Source organism: Danio aesculapii, chromosome 9, assembly GCF_903798145.1.
Source record: "Danio aesculapii chromosome 9, fDanAes4.1, whole genome shotgun sequence".
NCBI lineage: Eukaryota > Metazoa > Chordata > Actinopteri > Cypriniformes > Danionidae > Danio > Danio aesculapii.
The window spans coordinates 5,172,378-5,196,880 of record NC_079443.1 but is presented as its reverse complement, the minus strand read 5'-3'; the positions used below and the strand labels follow the sequence as shown (position 1 = coordinate 5,196,880).

Below are 24,503 nucleotides of genomic sequence, written 5' to 3'. Positions count from 1 at the left end.
AAATTAATAAAACATTCTCTAAAAAATAATTCTCCCATTATTCTGGCATTTTAGCAAATGTAAATCATTTAGGTAATCCTAACGGACCTAAAATAGTAAACATTTTAGTATGATTTACCACCAGACATTTTTAAAAAATGGTTATGTTCCTTTTTTTAGAGTGTATGTAAACTTCTGGTTTCAACTGTACCTTCGGAATGGTGATACATAAAATTTTGGCGGTTTAATAAACTTGATTTTTCCAAACCGTGGTATACCTTGAAAACGGTCATCGTCCCATACCTCGTGCCATATAATCAAAAACATTTTGCCGTATTTTAGTTCATGAACTCTTGTTTTGAGGTGTTTTGCTGTGGATTATTTCTGAAGGCCTAATGAATAGTGTACGTTCTCCATGTTACAATTGTTTACCAAAGAAAGTATCCACATCTCATTTATGCATTTCTTTTGGTCCTCCAGTGGGATGACGTCTCAGCACATGTCCAGTCACACTGCCCCCTGCCCTACCTCCTGTGTCCCGCAAATTTGTCAATCCGTGGGGTCCTGACGTCAACAGGGGCTCATGAGACGCTTTGTGTACTGTAAGGTGGTCCTGACCACCTCTCTGGTCTGGGTGCTAGTGGACGTCTTCCTCTTGCTATACTTCAGTGAGTGCAACAAATGTGATAACCGGAAGGACCATTCACTTCTGCCTGCGCTCAGAGGTCAGTCAAATCATTTAAACTATTATGTTAGCCATGTCCAGTCTGGTCCAGGTCATTGGTTCATGTAGTAATTTATGTTTATGTTTAAGATGCCTTTAAAAAAAGATTATATGGACTAATTATCAGACATTTGTACAACAGAAAGCCAGATTCAATATACACTCACCGGCCACTTTATTAGGTACACCTTCTAGTTCTGGGTTGGACCCCTTTTGCCTTCAGAACTGCCTTAATCCTTTGTGGCATAGATTCAGCATGTGCTGGGAATATTCCTCAGAGACTTTGCTCCTTATTGACATGCTGATAGCGTCACGCAGTTGCTGAAGATTTGTCGGTTGGACATCCATGATGTGAATCTCCCGTTCCACTACATCCCAAATGTGATCTATTGGATTGAGATCTGGTGACTGTGGAGGCCATTTGAATACAGTGAACTCATTATCATGTTCAAGAAACCAGTCTGAGTTGATTCACGCTTTATGACGACGCGTTATCCTTGAAGTGGCCATCAGAAGGCGGGTACACTGTGGTCATAAAGGGATAGACATGGTCAGCAACAATACTCAGGTAGGCTGTGGCATTGACACAGTTCTCCACTAACCTTTGGCATCAACAAGGCATTTGTCTCCACAGAACTGCTGCTCACTGGATATTTTCATTACATTCTCTGTAAACCCTAGAGATAGTTGTGTGTGAAAATCCCAGTAAATCAGCAGTTTCTGAAATACTCAGAGCAGCCTGTCTGGCACCAACAACCATGCCACATTCAAAGTCTCTCAAATCACCCTTCTTCCCCATTCTGATGCTCAGTTTAACTGCAGCAGATCGTCTTGACCATGTCTACATGCCTAAATGCATTGAGTTGCTGCCATGTGGCTGATTAGAAATTAGCTTAAACAAGCAGTTGGACAGGTGTATCTAATAGCGTAGTTCATAATTAGTTCATTTTTATTGTTCTTTGGAGTCTTTTGACATTTCATTACATTTAAAATGTATTTTTATATAAATTTTTTAAACCATTTTTACATAGATGCCGTATGCTGCAGACAGGGTATTCGCTGGGTCTTAAAATCTCTTAAATCTAAAAAACAAAACTTTAGGCCTTAAAGGCCCAGTTTCACAAACGGGGCTTAGATTAAGCCAGGACTAAGCCCTAGTTAAATTAGGCTATTTAGGCCAAATTTATAAAAATGGCCTTAGAAAAATATATTACTGGTGTGCACCTGGAGAAAAAAATTACACTGATGTATTTTGAGACATCTCACTGCAGGTTATTTTCAGTTGAGACAGCTCAAATATGCAATTTAATCTTGACTAGCCTTAAACCTTGTTTGAGAAACAAGGGGACAGTGTCTTAAATCAACTAAAATGCTGTGTTGTAGCTCTTAAATCTTTTTTAAACAGGTCATAGTTTTCCTTTGTTTATGTATAGCCACTAGGGGTGTGACGAGATACACGATGGTAATAGCTTGATTGCGGTGTTTACACACTTCAATAATGTGACTTTTAACACATCTAAAGCACATCTTTAGCACATCTAAAGTGATAATTCATCATGTGGTAATGTCCATGGTTAATTTGTGTGGCTGCAGTTGTAGTTGCAGCCTCTGTTTGGACATGAGTAACGCAGCAGCCTTTTAACTCCGGTGAGAAAAAAAAAAAATGAATTGGCTAAATGAATTGACCCTTCGCTAAGCCACACCCATAAAACGCCACCCACCAATCTTGGCTTAGCAACCGTAGCTACGCGCATGAGCTCTCAAGCATTCGAGCGAGGGAAACGGGCCAAAGCATTGTGCATATGGATTAGTGCAAATCTGACTCCCGGTATCGTAAAACTATGGATGGGTTGGAGGATGTTTTTCCCTTTTCAAAGCCTAAAACCCAAGGGGAGAAATCCCAGCATGGATCAAGCTCTGTGAGGTGTGTTAAACAGCGGAGTTAAGTTGGTTTTGTTTTCGATATTCCTGACACAGTAATAGACGGCAATAACTCACACATCTCTTACCCTAAAAAGATCTAAATTGTGTTTCCTACTAAAATACAAAGCAGGTTATTTTTCACAGCGCTCTTTTTCTTTTTGTTTTCCACTCGATGTTATGAACATTGCTCCGTTTAAGCCCTCGCCGTATGAGTCATACTAATAGCAGTCATATTTCAATCTGTTTCAAGCTACATGTGCGAATATTTGAAATTACATATCAACAGAACAAATCCAAGATGTGTCCCAAACTGAGCACTTGCGATCAATATACTTCACCCGCAGCTTTTTCAGTCATTCATAACCCTCATGTCTATGTCAGAGCTACAATTCACCATTGTTTTCATCTGTCTTTTGGAGATTAAGTCATTGGTAACGATGTTATAGCGGGTTAGTGTCTGCTTTTATATTTGGTGTCGGATTAATATTTGCTGGTAGGGAAAATCTATTTGTTCACTTCTACTATTTTTACTTTAATTTGCTTTTCAATTTATTTATTTCTTCCACTTCATTGCAAATTAGAATAGTAACGGTATAAAAAGCACACAAACATACTGACATTTATAGGTACTGTACATTGTTATGGGTCAGTGATGCTAATATTCGACACAAATTCATAAATTTCCCTTTTCTGGCTGTCTTTCTATGAATGAATTATGTATTATGCATTGTCAATGTGTTTCCTCATCGGTTAGTAACGCTATATTTCATTGCACAACATTGAATCTATCAGGCTTTTTGTCTAAAAATAGAGAAATCACGGTTTAATTACTTATTATTTTTAAACGTATAGATAATCCCCATAGATTATTTGTAAACGTCACCTCTCCTGCTGTGCAGGAACTAAGATGTTGAATGGTCAGCGCATGAGGCGGCTAGGCTAACCTAGCTTCAATTTGGATTGAATTGTTCTCTAATCAGTTGCCCATTATGTGGTGAATATACCCCTGTAATGCATACTACAGTCCATTTTTGTCTGACTTTCTCGGATATCTCACCTGTTCGCCAAAAATGACTAAGTGTATTCCAAATGTCTGACACCGGCGGATACATATTGTAATAGACGTGCCAGGCACGAAAGCTTGACAGGCGTAGCAACAGTAACTAAGGAGGGCGGGGCTTAGCGAAGGGTCAATTCAGATTTTTTACCATTTAAAAATGGAATCTTTTCTGCAGGAGACACTGTTGTCCTAAAAAAAACAAACGAAAAAAATCTTACACGTACCTTAGGAACGGTATTGCAGAAAATGTTGACGTTTTAAAACCTTGACTTTTCCAAACCGCTGTATACCTTGAAAACCGTAATCGTCCCATGCATACAACACAAAGGCCAGCCTTACCAGGTGTACGCAAAGCACTTCATTTGTGGTTTAAATTTATCCTGCTTGCAATCTTCAATGCTTATTTCACCCTCACGCTCCATCATGCTAATATCTCAACTCACAAGACAACTTTTCACCTTGACGAGAAATCTCGTCGCAGAGATCTATTGACACCACTAATAGTCCATTAATAACCCAATCTGGCCAACACCCATTCTGGAAATACTGTGAATAATAAAACTTGTAACTGTTTAAATTGAGAGTGCACTTTTTACCATAATGGTTTAATTATTTTTCTTACAATAGCATTACAATAACACAATAATTAAAATATTTTGCTCAAATATCTGAAATATTCATTCATTCATTCATTCATTCATTCTTTTCTGCTTAGTCCCATTATTAATCAGGGGTCGCCACAGTGGAATGAACCGCCAACTTATCCATCATATGTTTTACGTAGCGAATGCCCTTCAAGCTGCAACCCATCACTGGGAAACATGCACTACGGACAATTTAGCCTACCACATATCTTTGGACTTGTGGGGGAAACCGGAGCACCCGGAAGAAACCCATGCTCCAACAGAAATGCCAACTGACCCAGCCAAGACTCGAACCAACGACCTTTTTTCTATTAAATTATTATTGTATTATTAAATTTATTAAATTATGAAAAAAAAATTATAGGGTAAATAAAAATATTTTCCAACTGGGCCATTCGAAAAAACTCCTGAGCGTTTAGCCCTGTATGAGTCTAAAATTTCATACATGATGGTCTTAATAATGTCTTTAAATTTACCTCGCTGACAGCTGCAGGAAACAAGAATATAAGCTACTATGTATATGATTTCATTAATACTTTTCAGTGATTTTTGTTAATTAAATACGTCTTATATTCTCTTGATTTTTCATAAATACACATTTTACACAGGAGGATGATCATTGGTCAAGAATGTATCAATTGATCATTGGTCATTGGTCAAATCAATTGATCATGGGTCAAATGTGCTCACCAGCTGCTCATTTCTTACTGTTTAATCCCAACATGATCAGATCCTTGTCCTCGCTTCAATGATCTGCCTGGTAAACAGGTTTAACTTGTACTTTAAGCTGCTTTCGGGTTTAGACAACCTGAAACAACAACTACATCAAATGCCTTGTTATTAATTTCCGTTTCTATAGCCTGCTTGTTTCCTCTAATGAAGTGGACAAGCAGAAAGCCTGTGTCTGTCTGAAATACAAACTGCATCCTTTTATTCAGGATTTAATAATGGCAGGAAAGCTATTAGGGTATTAAACAGTCAGATGAGGTCTAAGCAGCCACTGTGCTGAAAGAGCAGGGCTTAGAAGCACTGCCGTCTGTCGGCCATTTGCGCTAGATTGGTTTTTCATAAGGTCGGGCCAGTTTGGAGATCTGCTCTTATTGAGGCCATCACCAGTGATTAGCTCAGCCCTGATGGCAAGAGGGGGTTATCTGAAGGTTAAGGATTTTGCACAAAACAAGTTCTGTTTCAAGCCGGGAATTTTAAACATTGAGGTGTACATAGAGTCAGAATAATTAACTGGAATTTTTGTATTCTTTTTCCAAATAATTTCCAAGTAATTTTTAACAGACCATGAGCATTTCACAGTATTTTCCATATCTTTTTTTTTCTTTTGGAGAAATTCTTATTCTTTTTAGTTTGGCTGGAATTAAAAAAAAAAGTTTTAAATTAACTTTTAAGGTCAATATTATTAGCCCATACTCATAAAAGTCTTGTCGCCTATCCAAGTTTTAGGAACAGCAAATAATAACTTGACTCCTAGTCATTTTCTACCAGAAGTGGCTTATATGAAAGTCAAAGGCCTCGAGATTACCTTATTTTACCAAAATAAAATATGATTTTTAATTATTTCATTAAGACAGGAAGGTCTGACTTTGCTTAGACAAAAGTCTTGTCACTTAACAGAAATAATGTACAATATATAATATAAAGTCATGCTGCAGTGGAAAAAGAATGAATATTGTGTATGACTCCCATGAGCTTGGAGGACTGCATCCATACATCTCTGCAATGACTCAAGTAACTTATTAATAAAGTCATCTGGAATGGCAAAGAAAGCGTTCTTGCAGGACTCCCAGAGTTCATCAAGATCCTTTGGTTTCATATTCAATGCCTCCTCCTTCACCTTACCCCAGACATGTTCAATAATGTTCATGTTTGGTGACTGGGCTGGCCAATCCTGGAGCACCTTGACCTTCTTTGCTTCCAGGAACTTTGATGTAGAGGCTGAAGTATGAGAAGGAGCGCTATCCTGGTAAAGAATTTGCACTCTCCTGTGGTTTCTAATGTAATGGGCAGCACAAATGTTTTGATACCTCAGGCTGTAGATGTTGCCATCCACTCTGCAGATCTCTCGCACGTCCTCATACTGAATGTAACCCCAAACCATGGTTTTTCCTTCACCAAACTTGACTGATTTTTGTGAGAATCTTGGGTCCATGCGGGTTCCAATAGATCTTCTGCAGTATTTGTTGAGATGATAGACTACAGAACAAACCACAGTTATCCAATGACTTGCACATTTATCCAATGACATAACCTCGTTTGGTTGCACTTTAAGCCGAATATTAGTATCTTGCAAAATAAGGAGAAAAATCGTATGCACTGTGACCATGACCATGTGTGTGTATTTATAAATATATGTATATATGTGTGTGTGTGTGTGTGTGTGTGTGTGTGTGTGTATGTATGTATGTATATATATATATGTATATATATATATATATATATATATATATATATATATATATATATATATATATATATATATGTATATGTATATATATATATGTATATATATATGTATATATATATATGTATATGTATATGTATATGTATATATATATATATATATATATGTATATATATATGTATATATATATATATGTATATATATATATATGTATGTATGTATGTATATATATGTATGTATATATATATATATATATATATATATATATATATATATATATATATATATATGTATGTATATATATGTATGTATATATATGTATGTATATATATGTATATATATGTATATATATATATATATATACATATATATATATATATATATATATATATATATATATATATATATATATATATATACACATATATATATATATGTATGTATATACATATATATATGTGTATATATATATATATATGTATGTATATATGTGTATGTGTATGTATGTATGTATGTATCAGAAGACATTTTTACTAAAACACCTAGAAATGTAACCAAGAATCCTGCTTGTAATATTCATATATTAATGAGCACCATCGTCAACACAAAAAATGCAGCTTTTTTTAATCTGATCAGACTTGTTTCCAGGTGGACTAGTTAAGATTAATGCACACTATATTCCCGGAAATCTTGTATATTTAAACCAATCAGAAGTCAACTGAGGATCTGCTGAAGTGTTTTCAGTAGAATGTGCCATATGGACCAGACATTTAGCCACAGGTTCGTGGGCAGTGCTTGGTGTGACATCTGAGGCTGAGACTATCCAGGAACAAATTGTTGACCTCTGTTGTAGCGCATATAAATGATGTGATGGCTTTATGAATATTGAAATAAATCAGCTTATGATACATCATGCAAAACACAATAATATAGAGTGTGTGGGAACATGGTGACTGCAGTATGATGGAGATCAATTCATTTCTTGACAATAACTGCAAGAATAAAGCTATGTAGCACAGCTTCTTAACATCCCTCGACAACCATCAAGGTATTTCAAAGCAGTATACTGAAGGACTTGATATATCCTCATCCACTGCTGTCTTACTTAGCTGCCTAATCCAAAAATAGCATCCATTTGGGCACAAGGACAGCCTATAATATCATGTCATTGAAATTAAACTGGATCCACTGTCCAATTATGGACACTACTGCTCTGTTCCAAAATCTAGTGACCTGCCACCATACGCAGTATTTTAATGCATCATAACTGAAATTGATGGAAAGCTTTTATGAAAAGACTTAATTGCAAAGAAGTTATTTCTGTAGCCTTTGAGAAAAGTTAATGTATTGTAAATGTTCATATATAAATGTTCATATATGTGACGAATTAAAGCATGGTCAATAGTGAAACTGATCAATCACTGCATCCCTGAATATTAAAAGTAAAGTGTCTTGATTTTGTAGATACTTACAAATACAACACAACCTTGCTTTTATAGAACAAAGAAAACTCTCACCTTGTCATTCAGTCTGCGTGATATTTAGGTAGAAACACATCACTAAAATAATGCCTGAATCTCACAACAAAGTCTACAAACATGTCCTACTGATTTCCTACGAGTTCTGACGTTCGTTAATAAATGATGCACCGTTGCATGTCTGACTGTTATTCTGTGGACATTTTCTACACCCATAAACGGGACACAACACAAAGGCTGCTTTCACACCTGTGGTTCGGTTTATTTGTTCCAGACCAAGGGCAGCAAGTGATACATTGTAGCATTTTTCTGTCGTTTTGGGTCCTTTCCACACCACACTCATTGCTTTGGTCCGAATCAGTTGAAAAGAACCAAAATGCAGTCATGTTACAATCCACATCACTCATTGGCCCGATGTTATTGAGCGTATTTCCTAAACTGCTTTTCGATTGGTCAGAAGTAACGAGTGGGAAAATGCCAATGGAACTCCTGCAAGTAAACAAACCGGCAGACACAAAATGTCGCTGCACTGGCTGATTGTATCTCTGGTCATAGTATACTATATAGTTTGTAAACATCACTTTAGACAAACTATTAATTTTGAGAATGAAGTGCAGCTGTGGCTGGAAAACAATGTATTAATGCATTGCAATCGGCGATGGCGTTAGGAGAAGGTGTGAATTAATTTAGCTAAACTGCGACATGGTCATCTTCAGGAAATACTACCAGCGATCCATCAGGTAATAGTTTTCACCCTCTCTCTCTGTTTAAAATTATTAGTAAAGCACTGTCAACAAGTATATTTCCTCCAAACCCCAAAAGATGGGACAGCGCATCGGACTACAGCAGCTGGATTAGTCCAAAAGGCGCGGTACCTTTAGCTGCAGGGTCTGTTTTAGTTCGGATCATGTTCGCACCACAAACGAACAGCTCCAAGGTTCGATTGAAAGTGTACCGAGACCACCTCTTTAAGTAGGTCTCAGTACGCTTTTTTGGTCCACTTTTGGTGCGCACTCGAGTGCGATTGCTACATTCACACCTGCCCAAACGAACTCCACCAAGAGGGAAAACAAACTCTAGTGCGATTTAACCGAGCTAAATAAGGCAGGTGTGAAAGCAACCAAAATAAAACATGAACAGTGTTCCGAGTTCGTTCTGCCGAGGGAACTTGGCAAGACCGATGTCTACGAGAATGCAAGTCTGTTCTCTGCGTTTGTGGAATTGAGAAAAACCGCCTATGTTCTGGAGGGAGAGTTGATCTCCAGCTAGCCTCAACACACCTACCTGGAAGCTTTTTGTAGAGCTAGTAAGATCTTGATTATCTTGTGTGCTTGATTAGAGTTTGAGCTAAAAAATCTCCAGTACACCAGCCCTCCAGGAGCGAGTGTGGTGACCCCTGCTCTACAAGGTAATCCTGCCTAAACCTGTTCTTGCAGACCTCCAGGTTTACGTTGACATCTTGAGTAAGAAACTCTTAAAATCAGACAAGCCATTAGTGTGGCCTGTGATTGGCTGTAAGAGGTTTAGATGGAACCCTTTTAACCTTGTCTGTCACAGAAGAATATATCACCTCGGGATGGCTCAGACTATTGGTTTGTAGATGAAGGCAGTGATGAATCCAGTGGCTGGCTTACAGCTTCTAATAATATTGAAGAAGAGGAATCAGAGTGATAGTGATGGCCAACTCACTCATAACACCCTAGCAGCAACTTGCAACATCTTTAAATCAAACCTTGCAACTGTTAGCATTGTGAAGTTTTGCAAAGCTAAACCACTCATGTTCAATGGTCTCATCACTTTGGCTGTTTAAAGGCATAACAAGTTTATTTATATAGCACAAAATCATACACAGTAGCTGAAAACACATGCAAGCGCTGGTTGCCAGATTGACAATGCCAACAGGAGTGAGCCTAACTGTCGAGGCTAAAGGCTAATTTAAGTTGTGTTTTAAATAAAAGCAATGGCACACAATAGAAGGAATATTTTCCATATTAAAAGGAGTTTTCATCCTAAACAACACCTGAAATTTATATTTTAAAAATGGCTTCTATTTCTTGCAGCTGAACAACAGGATAAACTGACCTCACTTTATCCACGACACCCACCCCCTCCCTCCTGGTCCTCACTTTCATCCGCGAACCGGTCAGTTTCTTTTTCACTTTCGCGTTAAAGGCGGCATGATTGCCGTTAGCCTAGAGCGCCAGTTCAGCTGGCTCCGGCCCTGAGTGTTATTCAGACACCTCACCCCGAACTTAACCCCCCAGCCTCCTGGATTTTCAGGGACAGATGTTGGCAGGTATATGTGTGCAGTTAAACACCAGCTTATTGGTCTAGTTTTAAACATGACAAACATTCAGTATTAATCCACACAGTGGCAAAAGCTGAACTATTCTGAACCTTGAGCGCTGTACATGAACTGCTGAATGATAGCCATAGCAATGACAAACGGCAGAGAAACGCGAGCTCACAAACGCATTTAAATCCGTAAACAAAGTGGCACACGGCACGTTTTTAATGTGGCATTAAGACGCGATATGAGAATATAAAGAGTTAACCTGATACAGAACAAACGGTTACAATTAACAGAACACAGTTAAATACATAATTTGCCAACCATTTTAATCGCACTTACTTAAACTTGTGAAATGGAGGAATAAACTGATCCATGATCCACTGATCCATGTACTGACAGTCCCTTATATCAATAATGTTAGTCTTTTCTAATGAATTCTCAATTGAAAGCGTGCAGATTCCAGAAGCACGCGAACGGCACAAGGCTAGGCTATAATGCTGAGGTATTTTTGCAAAAATAAACCTCAACCTCTGACTCTTCACAGTTTCATCTTTGGGTAGAGAAAATAGCACTAACTTTCCCCTCACACTTCCAGTAATATACAGTTGAGCACAGCGTTGATTCAACCGGTGTCTGCTACAGTGTGTCTAGCCTCTTTTTCTTTGCGTACTGTGCTTGTGGGCGGGACCGCAGGTTTCAATTTTCCCGGGTTTGCACCTGCAACAACTGGGCAGGGCTTAAGTTTCGTATCCACGTCACGTCGAAACGGTTAAAGACTCGTTATCAAGACTATTCATTTGAAGTACTAGGAGTCGACTCTTTTATAAATGAATCAATAGTTTTAAACACTGTCCACATTCAGATTTAAGCCTTAGCTGGATATTTCACTGAGCTGTGTTACACACTACATGGAAGGTCATTCTTAAAAACCCATAATATGGGCTCTTTAATTATCAAATTTTGTCTTCAAAGTTTCAACTTCCAAAAAAGACACTGTGCCTGTCCCAAATAACATGTTTTTACTCGTTTTGAGCATCTGAAAATGATTCCCCCCCAAAATTTATAGTATATATCTTTGATATGAGCCTCATGATAAAACAAACAAATAAAATTATAAAATCAGAATGCTGAGCATATTTTACTGAAAGTGTTTAAGTTGATTTGCTTGCTGTCTTTGAAATCTCTTTTTATAAACTGTGTTGAGACAAATTCAAGGACAAAAAAGTCTGCATTGACAGATCCTATAACATGGATCAATGATTCAGAACACTGCTGCCAGTTTAGATGGGTCTTAGCTGCACTGGAGGCACTGAAAGTCTGCTCTGTGTTCATAAGTGCAATGCACTATAGTATATCAATCAGTCATGTGCAGCTGTAATATTATTATGTCTACATTACATCTATATGCATATATAACTTTAAAATAACATTTTCCTAATATAAAATATACAGTTGAAGTCTTATTAGCCCTCTTGAATTATTAGCTTCTCCTATATTTTTGCCCTAAATTCTCTTTAACAGAAAGACGATTTTTTTTTTCAATAGATTTCTAAACATGCAACCTCAAATCAGAAAAGGAGGGACAGTATGGAAAATGCAGATAAAAAAAATAAAGTTTCCAAAATTTCCAAAATTTACTTTGACTTGTATTTCATTGCAGACAATATGAACACAAAATATTTCATGCTTTGTCTGGTCAACTTCATTTCATTTGTAAATACACATCCTTTCTTGTCATTCAGACCTGCAACACATTCCAAAAAAAGGTTGGGGAATTAGTTAAATAATGTTTAGTGATTTGAAACAGGTGATGTCAACAGGTGATTGTAATTATGATTTGGTACAAAAGCAACATCCTGGAAAGATCTAGTCCTTTAGGAGCAAAGATAGGCAGAGGATCGCCAATTTGCCAACAAATACATGAGAAAATTATTGAAATGTTTAAAAACAATGTTCATCAAAGAAAGAGAGAAAGATATTTGGATATTTGACCTTCAATAGTGCATACCATAATTACAAGATTCAAGGAATCTGGAGGAATTTCAGAGCATAAAGGGCAAAGGTGCAAACCTAAACAACTGTGATCTCCGATCCCTCAGGCGGCACTGCGTCAAGAATCCTCATTCATCTATAAGCGATATCACCACATGGGCTCAGGACTACTGCGGCAAACCTTTGTCAAGTACCACAATACATAATTACATCCACAAATGCCAGTTAAAACTGTACTGTACAAAAGGAAGCCCTATGTTAACAGTGTCCAGAAGCACGGTCGACTTCTCTGGGCTCGGAGGCATCTAGGATAAACCATCACACAGTGGTCGTGAGTGCTCAGGGCGAAACAAGAAAAGGATCATCCAAACTGTTACCAAGTCCAAAAGCCAGGGTCTGGGGTTGTGTCAGTTCCCTTGGCAAATGTAAATTGCACTTCTGAGATGGTACCATTAATGCAAAAAAGTTCACAGAGATTTTGGAGCACAATATGCTGCCTTCTTTTCCAGGGTAGCACATGTATATTTCAACAAGACAATGCAAAACCACATTCTGCACAGGTTGCAATGTCCTGGCTGTGGAGGAAGAGGATACAGGTACTTGATTGGCCTGCCTGCAGTCCTAACCTGTCTCCAATAGAGACTGTGTGGGGCATTTTGAAGCGCAAAATGCAACAACAAAGACCCCATACTGTTCTCACCTTGAGACTTGTTTGCAGGAAGATTGGGACAAAATTACAGCTGAAACTCTTTATCACATACAGTCTTCAGTCTGTAATTGTCTTTTAAGTGTTTAGGTGAAAAGAGATGAAGCCGGCAGCTAGCTCTCTGCAACTGTCACATGGTCACCCACTAAAGCTAAGCAGGGCTGCGCCCGATCAGTACCTGGATGGGAGACCACATGGGAAAGCTGGGTTGCTGCCGGAAGTGGTTTTAATGAGACCAGCAGGGTGCGCTCAACCTGTGGTCTGTGTGGGTCCTTATGCCCCAGTATAGTGACAGGGACTCTATACTGCTCATTGAGTGCCGTCTTTTGGATCAGACGTTAAACTGAGGTCCTGACTCTCTGTGGTCGTTAAAAACCCAGGATGTCCTTTGAAAAAGAGTTGGGGTTTAACCCCGGCTTCCTGGCCAAATCTGCCCACTGGCCTCTGTCTATCGTGGCCTCCTAACCATCCCCATACCATAATTGTCTCCTCTCCACCAATCAGCTGATGTGTGGTGCGAAATATCGCTGCTGTCGTGTCATCCTGGTGGATGCTGCACACTGGTGGAGGATGAGGAGATTACATTTGGGAGACACTACTTTTTTATTTTTCCATACTGTCCCAACTTTAATTCATTTAGGGTTATAATAGTTTTAATTAATTAGTTTTAACTAACCTCTAATAACAGATTCTTTTATCTTTGTCATGATGATAACATCATGACAAAGATAAAAGAATCTGTTATTAGAGGTTAGTTAAAACTAATTAATTAAAACTATTATAACATAATAATACATAATATTTGACTAGATATTTTTCAAGATTCTAGTATGGAGTTTAAAGTGTAATTTAAAATGGTGAGCCTCCCAAGAGTTTTATAAATTTTTCAAAACGTTCCTGTTCTTCGACCTAAATCATTCTTTAAATGTATTGACTTCATTATAACGCCTATGATATGGGGGTTTAAAAGTGGTCGTATATCCAAGACTCACTTGTTGAAACCCAAGCATTTAGGGGGTCTGGGTTTATCCAACTTTCGTTATTACTACTGGGCAGCGAATAGCAGGATTTTAATGTACTGGCAGGATTCTTTTTAATGTATCATTCAAGCAGAAACTCCCGCTTGGTTAGCGATAGGACAAAGTGCTATCCATTCTTCTCTTTCTGCTTTACTCTATGCTGCACCCCTACTTAATAAAGAGATTCCTAAAAGTAATTTCATTCCTAATAACTCTATCAAAATATGGTATCAAATTAGAAAATTAAACAAGTTAACAAATACCTCCCCACTTACTCCTATTTGTTACAATCATGCGTTTAAACCCTCTCTAACAGATAAAGTCTTTGAGCAAAGATAAAGGAGTTTCCAATGTTTAGGATTTATACATTAATAATATTTTTGTCTCCTCTTCACAACTCTCTGAGAAATTCAACTTCCCTCATTCTCATTTTTTTAGGTACCTTCAGGTCAGAAACTGTTTGTCTAAATATTCCTGATTTTGATGTCTTATGTTTAGAAGGTGAATTATTTCATTTATTTTTAAACGCTTCAAATGCTAGGGGCCTAACCTCTTTATGTGTTAATGCTTTTAAAAACAAAACAGATTTTTCTTCTCTTCATTTGAAAGTCGTTCAAGAAAAGACCTAGAGATTTTAATCTCTGAGACTGATTGGGATCAATGCCTTTTATCTGTTTATTCATGTTCTAGACAACCTTATTCAGTACAAAGTATTACACAGACCTCACTATTCTAAAACAAAGCTTAGTAAATTTTATTTCTCTGTTTCTCCCATGTGACAAATCTAAAGCTGCTGAGGCACGTGTTTTTTGGTCCTGTGTTCAAATTCAGAGTTTTTGGTTAGAAATATTTCAGTTCTTTGCTAAGATTTACAATTATGTTTTACTCCCTGACCCAAATAAAGCACTGTTTGTCTGGTCAGATTTTCTGGAGAAATGTACAGTTGCCTGTTCGGTATGGGTTGATCATAGCTAAAGTTATCCTTTGTTTCTGGTAGAAAAATGTTGTGCCTCTTTTTTTTTCTTACTGTCACCTCCACTTTACATTTGGAAGTAATTAGATATATATTTGTAATAAATTTGCAACAATCTCAAAAAATCTTTTTGCTCATTGTCATTATGGGGTATTGTGTGTAGAATTTTGAGGAAATAAATGAATTTAAACCATTTTGGAACAAGGCTGTAACATAAAAAAAATGTGGAAAAGGTGAAGTGATATGAATACTTTCCGGATGCACTGTATACACACGCGCACACACACAACCATTCTGACTGTCACTCTGCTTCCTGTGTTCTTCCAGCTGTGATGTCACGTGCCCATGAGGCTCCAGGTGAAATGGGGAAGGCTGTGGTGATTCCCAAAGAAGAGCAGGACAAGATGAAGGAACTTTTTAAAATCAATCAGTTCAACCTGATGGCCAGTGACATGATCGCGCTCAACAGGAGTCTGCCAGACGTCAGGCTGGACGGGTGAGTGTGTGCGATTTTACAGACCAATGCTCCATCATCAATGGCCGCAACGTACTTCAAGCTGAATAGAAAAATGAACATAAACTTTCTGTGGTTTATAAAATGGTGGCTCATTATTATCAAGTGTTCATGAGATGGATTGCCAGAGGTAAGAAACTGTTTCTGTGTCGGGCTGTTCTGGTGCGCAGTGCTCTGTAAAGTCGACCAGAAGGTAACAGTTCAAAGAGGCTGGGTGTGAGGGGTCCAGAGTGATTTTTGGCAGCCCTTTTGCTCGCACTGGATAAGTACAGTTCTTGAAGAGTAGGAAGGGTTGTACCAGTGATTCGCTCCGCAGTCCGAACTATTCGACGTAGTCTTTGGAGGTCGTATTTAGTAGCTGAGCTGAACCAGACAGTTATTGATGTGCAGATGACTGATTCAATGATGGAGGTGTAGAACTGTTTCAGCAGCTCCTTTGGGAGGTTGAACTTCCTCAGCTGATGAAGAAAGTACAGCCTCTGTTGAGCTTTTTTGACAATGGAGTCAATGTGAGTGTCCCTATTCAGGTCCTGAAAGATGGTGGTGCCCAGGAACCTGAATGTCTCCACTGCTGCCACAATGCTGTCCATGATGCTCAGTGGGGGGAGAGCAGGGGGGGTTCTCCAGAAGTCCACTATTATCTCCACTGTTTTAAGAGTGTTGAGCTCCAGGTTGTTGTGACTGCACCAGACAGCCAACTCAACCTCCTGTCTGTTAGCAGACTCATCACCGTCCTGAATGAGGCCGATAAGTGTGGTGTCGTCTGCAAACTTTAAGAGTTTGACAGAGGAGTCCTTTGAAGTGCAGTTATTCGTGTACAGGGAGAAGAGCAGTGGGGAGAGGACACACCCCTGGGGGGGCGCCAGTGCTGATTGTGCGGATACTGGATGAGAATTTTCCCAGCTTCACCAGCTGCTGCCTGTCCTTTAGGAAGCTGTTGATCGACTGACAGACAGAGGTGGGCACAGAGAGCTGAGTTAATTTAGGGCAGGAGAAGTTTTGGGATGACCGTGTTAAAACGCCGAGCTGAAGTCAACAAACAAGATCCTCACATAGGTCCCTGGTCTGTCTAGGTGTTGCAGAGCATAATGCAGTCCCATATTTACTGCATCATCCACAGACCTGTTTGCTCTGTAGGCAAACTGAAGAGAGTCCAGTGAGTGTTCAGTGATGTCGTTCAGGTGGGCCAGCATCAGTTTTTCAAAAGACTTCATGACCACAGATGTTAGTGCCACCGGTCTGTAGTCATTAAGTCCTGCAAGTTTGGGTTTCTTTGGGATGGGGATGATGGTGGAGCGTTTGAGGCAGGAGGGCGCTTCACACAGCTCCAGTGATCTGTTGAAGATCAGGGTAAGGATGGGGGCCAGTTGGTCAGCACAGGATTTTAAACAGGCTGGTGTTATGAAATCTGGGCCTGGTGCCTTATTCCTCTTCTGTTTCCGGAAGGCCTGGCGCACATTATCTTCACTGAACTGAAGTGCAGGTATAGGGGAAGCGGGTGGTGGTGGAGGTGTTAATGGTGGCGTGAAGAGCAGTCCAAAGTGGGTGTGGGGGGTTTTCTCAAACCGGCAGTAAAACTCATTTAGGTTGTTTGCCAGTCGTTCATTGTCTACAGTGCTGGGGGATGGTGTCTTGTAGTTTGTGATGTTTTTCAAACTTTTCCACACGGATGCTGAGTCGCTGGAAGAGAACTGACTCCTTAGTTTCTCAGAATAGTTTCTTTTTGCGACTCTGATATCGTTTTCCAGTGTGTATTTGGCCTGCTTATACAAGGCCCTCTCCCCGTTCCTGTAAGCAACCTCCTTGGCCTGACGTAGCTGTCTGAGATTTACAGTGAACCATGGTTTGTCATTGTTGTATGTGAGTTGAGTCCTGGTAGGAATGCTCACGTCTTCACAGAAACTGATATAAGATGTTACAGTCTCTGTGAGCTCATCCAGATCATTTGCAGCAGCTTCAAAAACACTCCAGTCAGTGAGGTCGAAACAGGCTTGTAGATCCTGCTCTGTTTCGTTCGTCCATCTTTTCGCAGATCTTAATACAGGTTTGGCTGTTTTCAGTTTCTGCCTGTAGGTTGGTATAAGATGAATCAAACAATGGTCAGAGTGTCCCAAAGCTGCTCGTAGGACGGAGCGGTATGCATCCTTTATTGTGGTATAGCAGTGATCCAATATGCTACTGTCTCTGGTGGGACAGAGAGTTCACGGGATAGTTTTGCTTTGTTAAAATCCCTGAGAATGATTAAAACAGAGTCCGGGCGTTGTTGCTCTTTCACGGTGATCTGATCAATTCAATTCACCTTTATTTGTATAGCGCTTATACAATGTAGATTGTGTCAAAGCAGCTTCACATAAAAGGTCACAGTAAATAGGAACAGTGTAGTTCAGTTTGTAGTGTTTAAGTTCAGTTCAGTTGAGCTCAGTTCAGTGTGGTTTAATAATCACTACTGAGAGTCCAAATATTGAAGAGCAAATCCAACGATGCGCAGCTCTACAGATCCCGAACCATGCAAGCCAGTGGCGACAGCGGAGAGGGAAAAAAAAACTTCACTAATGGCGGAAGTGAAGAAAAAAAAAACCTTGAGAGAAACCAGGCTCAGTTGGGCACGATCATTTTAATTTCTCCGCTGGCCAAACGTCTTGTGCAGAGCTGCAGTCTCAGTGGCGGAGACTGGAAGCTGGCCTCAGCGAAGACTCGTCTGTCTCTGGAGCGTCACAGGAATCAGTCTCATGTTCTCCACTCTTCCATGACCATCACAGTAGCTGCTCAGGATTCGGCCTGGTCCAGGATATGGAAACCTTGGGATCATCTCGTCTGTGGTCTTGGATCGAATCAGTGACTCTGCATAGTCTGAGGGCCTCGGGAAGAGTATCCCCAGGTGGAAATGGAGATCAGCTAGTTTCTGTATAGCCAGGCTCGCGTGCGCATGCGGAGGAATGTAAACAATAACGAGGATAAACGAGCAGAACTCGCGTGGTGAGTAGAAAGGCTTACAGTTAATAAACAGTGCTTCAAGATCTGGACAGCACATCTTCTTTAAAACTGTTACATCTGTACACCACCTTTCATTGATGTAAAAATTCACTCTTGCTTACAGCAAGAATCTCCTATGATTTGCTGTTAGGTTATATGCATAGATAGATTCTGTCAGCTGTCGTCTGTAGTCTGCTTCCAGTTTGTGCCCTTTTGCCCTGTCTTGTCTGTGCAAACAAAGAGAAGCAGAACTATAAACCGTCTACTGCTGCTCATTTATTTATCCCCATCTCTTTTTGTTCCCTCTATCACTTTCTTTTTTTCAGCTCACCCCAGTGCAGATTTCTGCTTTATTTAGCATCCCTTGGCAACACTTGACTGCTTCTACTGTACTGTAGTTACATTTCAGATAGAAAAATACACTTGATGATAACAAAATACACTTGGCAGTCTGGTATAAAAACAAGTATAATGCTAAATTAACCTGTTATTGTCACTGCATCTACAAAATGTAGCTTTTCTATTGATTTGAAGTGTTCATATTATCCTCAGTTTTTAAAAATCATTTGTAATGATTTTTTCGTTCGTGACCGAGACTGTGATCATACACAGACAATGACAGGACATGAGTACTCAACTCAACTCAACTCAACTCAACTCAACTCAACTCAACTCAACTCAACTCAACTCAACTCAACTTAACTCAACTTAACTCAACTTAACTCAACTCAACTCAATTTATTTCTATAGCACTTTCAACAAACCACAATGGGTACCAAAGTGCTGTACAAAAAACACATAAAACGCATGCAAATATACACAAAAACTAAAATGCATAAACTCACATCACATGATTAAAAGCTAAAGAAAATAAGTGTGTTTTCAGTGACCTCTCGAGCAGAGCATTACACACTAGACAAGGTGGGACTAGTGTCTGGACTCCACCACCAACCAATAGTTAACAATAAAGAAGTGGAGGAATATATTCTCTAGCCACACCCAGGCCTAATTACTCCCACACCTGTACGCAATCAAGAAATCGTTTAAATATGACAAAGTTAAGTAGACCAAAATATCCTCAAAGTCAAGACATCATGCTCAGATCCAAAGAAATTAAAAAACAAATGAGAAGGAAAATACTTGAGATCTACGAGTCTGGAAAGGTTTATAAAGCCAACATGGACAACATCCAAAGAAATGCAGGCCTTACTCGCTTAAGGTGAGTGACAAAACAACGGATGCAACTTTTTCGAAAGTGTGTGTCCCATTATGTGTGGTGTAAAAGTAACACTGCATTTCAGAAAAAAAAAAACACTATATGGGGTTGTTTTGCTGCTACAAGACCTGGAAGACAAATGGAACTATGAATTCTGCTGTGTACGAAAATATCCTGAAAGAGAATGTCTGGCCATCTGTTAATGACCTCAAGCTGAAGTGAACTTGGGTTCTGCAGTAGGACAATGATCCACACCAGCAAGTGCACTTCTGAAAAACAAAATGGAGACTTTAGAGTGGCCTAGTCAAAGTCCTGACCTGCATCCAATTGAGATGCTGTGGTATGACATTAAAAAGGTGGTTCATGCTCAAACCCTCCAATGTGGCTGAATTACAACAATTCTACAAAGATGAGTGGGCCAATATTCCTCCACAGCGCTGGAACAGACTCACTGCAAGTTATCGGAAAACTCTTTGACTGCAGTTGTTCCTGCTATTAGGTTTAGGGGGCAAACACTTTTTCACAAAGGCTTTGTTGTTTTGTATATTGCTTTCCCCTAATAATAAAAACCTTAATTTCCTTAATTATGTGTTTACTTGTGTTATCTTTGACTAATATTTGAATTAGTTTGATGATCTGAAACAATAAAGTGTGACAAACATGCAATTTTTTTTTAAATCAATAAGGGGCAAATACTTTTTCCCATCACAAATTATTAGTTACACCCCAAGGAAAATTATAATCATGAGTCCTGTTATGTTATATTTCTCAGTATTATTTTTTACAATATTTAGCATGCCTTGCTTGTACAGTGTTAAAACATTCAACATGTTGATCATATTAACTTTGTTCTTCTGCCTTTTTCAGCTGTAAGTCGAAGACCTACCCTGACGACCTTCCAAACACCAGCATTGTGATCGTGTTCCATAATGAGGCATGGAGTACACTACTAAGAACCGTACACAGCGCCATAAACCGCTCGCCCAGACAACTGCTGTATGAGATACTGCTGGTGGATGATGCCAGTGAGAGAGGTCCTCATCATTTCATTTTCCTAAATGAATGTTTACATTTGCAGTTCGATGTTAAGTTATTTCTTTGATACCACAATAGCCGTAAGTGGAAGAATTACTCTAATTTAAATGTTGACTAGGGGATTTAGTGTAGCAGTTCTAACCTTGGATCTAAAATAATTAGCCTAAAAAGCAAAACGGCTAATGCTAACGCTTCCTCTATGGCAGTATGCAGGGAAGGAGACTTAAACAGGGTTCATACGGTCATGGAAAACCTGTAGAGGTTTTGACATGGCATTTTTCAGGCCTGGAAAAGTTTTGGAAAAACCCACAAAGTTTGGAAATTAGTCGAACAAATATCTGTATACTTGAATTAGGGCTGCGCGATATTGGAAAAATCTGACGTTACCTTATTTTGTATTTCAGTTATATATATTGCGATGTGGATACAATTTCACCAGAAGATTTAACAAGTTTATTTGGATTGATTGGGGGGATTTTGTAGAGGAGTGAGTCTCGAATAATATCTAACAAATAAATTACAAACATAGATAAAATATAGTAAAGATAAAAGTGAATTCTAGTTTTCAGGGATTCGCTATTCAGGTACAGATATTGAATAATCAACACTGCATAGTCTTCATTGTATATTATTTCATCTTTATTAAAGTTACAAAAAATTTCTTGTGGCCAGATGTTTTAAAATATGAAATATTGAAATGTTCGCACAGTCACAGGCCATAAAGGGACAGTTCACTCAACGATTACAATGTACTCTCTATTTGCTCACACTTCACTTGTTTCAATACTATAGAAGTTATTCAATTATATTCTTTTTGCGTTTATTTAAAAAACAAAGAATCTCATATATGTTTGAAACAAGTGAAGGGTGTAATGAAAATAGTAAGTAATTTTTGGGTGAACTATCTCTTTAAAAATGCATGCAGATGATAAACTTTTACTCCGTTATGATTAAACTCTATATTACTCTATAATCCCAACATTGCATATCCTGCGATGTGACTATGGCAGATGCACACATTGCGATATCGATGCTGAAACAATATATTGTGCAGCCCTTACTTGAATATAGGTTAGTTGTCTTTACTTCTTTTCTGTCCTTGGCCATAAACTTGCTGTCACATTGTTAGTGCTGTGAAAGCATTATCAAAATAAAAATAAAAAGAAATGTAAACAGAATAGATTGCTGTGTGTTCTATGATATGCTGTAATAAATTTAAACGTCATTGTTTTTCTTATTATTTACCATGTGTATGTAGACATTACATGAAACATTAAGGCATGAAATGTACTTGAAAGTTCTGGAAAAGTCGTGGAATTTTAGTAATAAAATTGTGTATGAACCCTGCTTAAAGCCACCAATTGATTGGCTAAGATGCGCTTCGGTTGATCAAGTCTTGGCCAAGTTAGCATTACATTTTTCCAAATAGTAGGTAATAAAGACCATTTCATCTTCCTCATAGTAAGAAAATCTCTGCCTTGAGGCCACCAAACCAACTGTAGTTTTGGAGTTATAAGTAGGGCTAGACTAAAGCTGAATGAAGATTTTTAATTTATTATTATGATATTTCTGGCCAGAATTTTGTAAAGAAGTCAAATGGATTTATGAAGAATGATTTTAAGAGTATAGGAGCTGAAAGCTAACTTAAAAAATAGCTTAACTGTTATTTAAGGTTTACAATGCAAATCCAATTAAAAACCACTAGTCTGGTAAACAAAGCTACAGCAGGTCTCTCATATAATCGATCCACTTTCTTCTGTTAAACACAAAAGAAGATATTTTAAAACATGTTGGAAACCTGTAACCATTGACTTTCAAAGTATTTTTTTAAGGATTTTATAAGCAGATTTATTTTTATTTTGTGCTCTTTCTGGTTAGAGTTTTGATCGGATAGGAGCTGAAAGCCCAAGTAAAACAATAAAATGATGTATTTTTATACATACGTATATAGTATTTAGTATATAAGTATATTAAATAGAAGTTCTTATATATACGGTTAATAATGCGAATCCAATTAGAACCAAATGTTTGGTAAACAAAGCTATACAAATATTATATGTGTAATATGTAATCAAAAACATAACAAGTGTTAAGTGGCAGTGAAGGATTATTTATTATATATATATATATATATATATATATATATATATGATATATATATATATATATATATATATATATATATATATATATATATATATATATATATATATATATATAAAATATAGAAATCAGATAGAAATAATCAGGTTTAGTCCAAAACGATTTGTGGAGCATGGCTAATCTCATCTATAGATTTTTGTGTTTTTTGTTTGGCAGATTTTTTAAAGAAAAAATTGGAGGACTATGTTGCAACTCTGGAGGTTCCGGTGCGAATTTTGAGGATGGAGCAGCGAACTGGATTGATTCGAGCACGGCTGAGAGGGGCAGCTGCCACACGAGGACAGGTCATCACCTTTCTCGACGCCCACTGTGAATGCACTACAGGCTGGCTGGAGCCTCTGATGGCACGGATCAAAGAAGACAGGTGAATGTGCTGAAAGCTCTATATTTTATAGTCTCAAACTTCAAATTAGCATAGACATTTTTCAGAAGACTTTATTTTTGCTTTTCTTGTGCTTCTTGTCAAAACAGAAACGGAATATAGTGCAATAAAAACTGTATTTAAAAATCAGATTTATTGTTAAAGGGATAGTTCACCCCAAATGAAAATGTATTCACTATTTACTCACCCTAATGTGGTTTCAAAATTTTTAGAAATTCACTCTGCTGTTGATCACAAAAGAAGTTGTTTTGAAAAATAGTATAAACCTGTTTCCATAGAAGTCAATAGTAGCAAAAGCAAATACTATGGAAGTCAATGGTTACAGGTTTTCAGCATTTTTCAAAATATCTTATTTTTTTGTACAAGAGAAAACTGGTTTGTGACAAGTGAATGATGAATAAATGATGATCGAATGATCAGTTTTGAGTGAACTGTCTCTTTAACTTCTATTTTTAAAATGGTTCACTGGTTCAAGGCTTTTTGACTTTAAGGCTTTTGCTGTCAAAGTTCCCATATTATGAAGTTGGCTTTGATTTTTTGAAGACTGAAACGAGCTACAGTGTGTTACAATTTTCTATAACACTTTATTTTGATGGTCCATTTTATTATTAGTAGACTGTCTGCTTAACATCTGTTGATACTGCTGCTAAACTGACTATAAGAAACTTTGCAAGTACACGTCAACTTACACTAACCCCAACCCCAACAGTCTACTTATAATCTAATGAGAATTAGTTGGCTTGTAGATGCAATGTAACTTTAACAGACCATCAAAATAAAGTGTGACCCAATTTTAAAATTGAATAATACAATTTTACTGTTGTTAATTATAAAGTATGACCTTATTTTTATACCCCTAGTCCTATCTAATACCTAAATCTTAATAACTATTAATAAGCAGCTATTTAATAGTTTATTAAGCTTCTACTATTAGTTAATGGTTTGTTAAGGGGTTGTTAATAAAATGAATTGTACATTAAAGTGTCCATAGTTTTAGATTTTTACTAGTTAAGAAA

At 37.9% G+C, this 24,503-nt stretch overlaps 1 protein-coding gene across 1 annotated transcript in view; it reads left to right on the top strand.

The window, feature by feature from the left end:
- The window catches only part of galnt13 (UDP-N-acetyl-alpha-D-galactosamine:polypeptide N-acetylgalactosaminyltransferase 13), an 82,391-nt gene that overhangs the window by 8,982 nt on the left and 48,906 nt on the right, over positions 1-24,503 (top strand). The window contains exons 2-5 of the mRNA XM_056466104.1: positions 460-704; positions 15,532-15,700; positions 20,775-20,941; positions 23,262-23,469. Coding sequence (XP_056322079.1) covers positions 563-704; positions 15,532-15,700; positions 20,775-20,941; positions 23,262-23,469 — 686 coding nt within the window. The 5' untranslated portion in view covers positions 460-562. The remainder of the gene's footprint in view (positions 1-459; positions 705-15,531; positions 15,701-20,774; positions 20,942-23,261; positions 23,470-24,503) is intronic.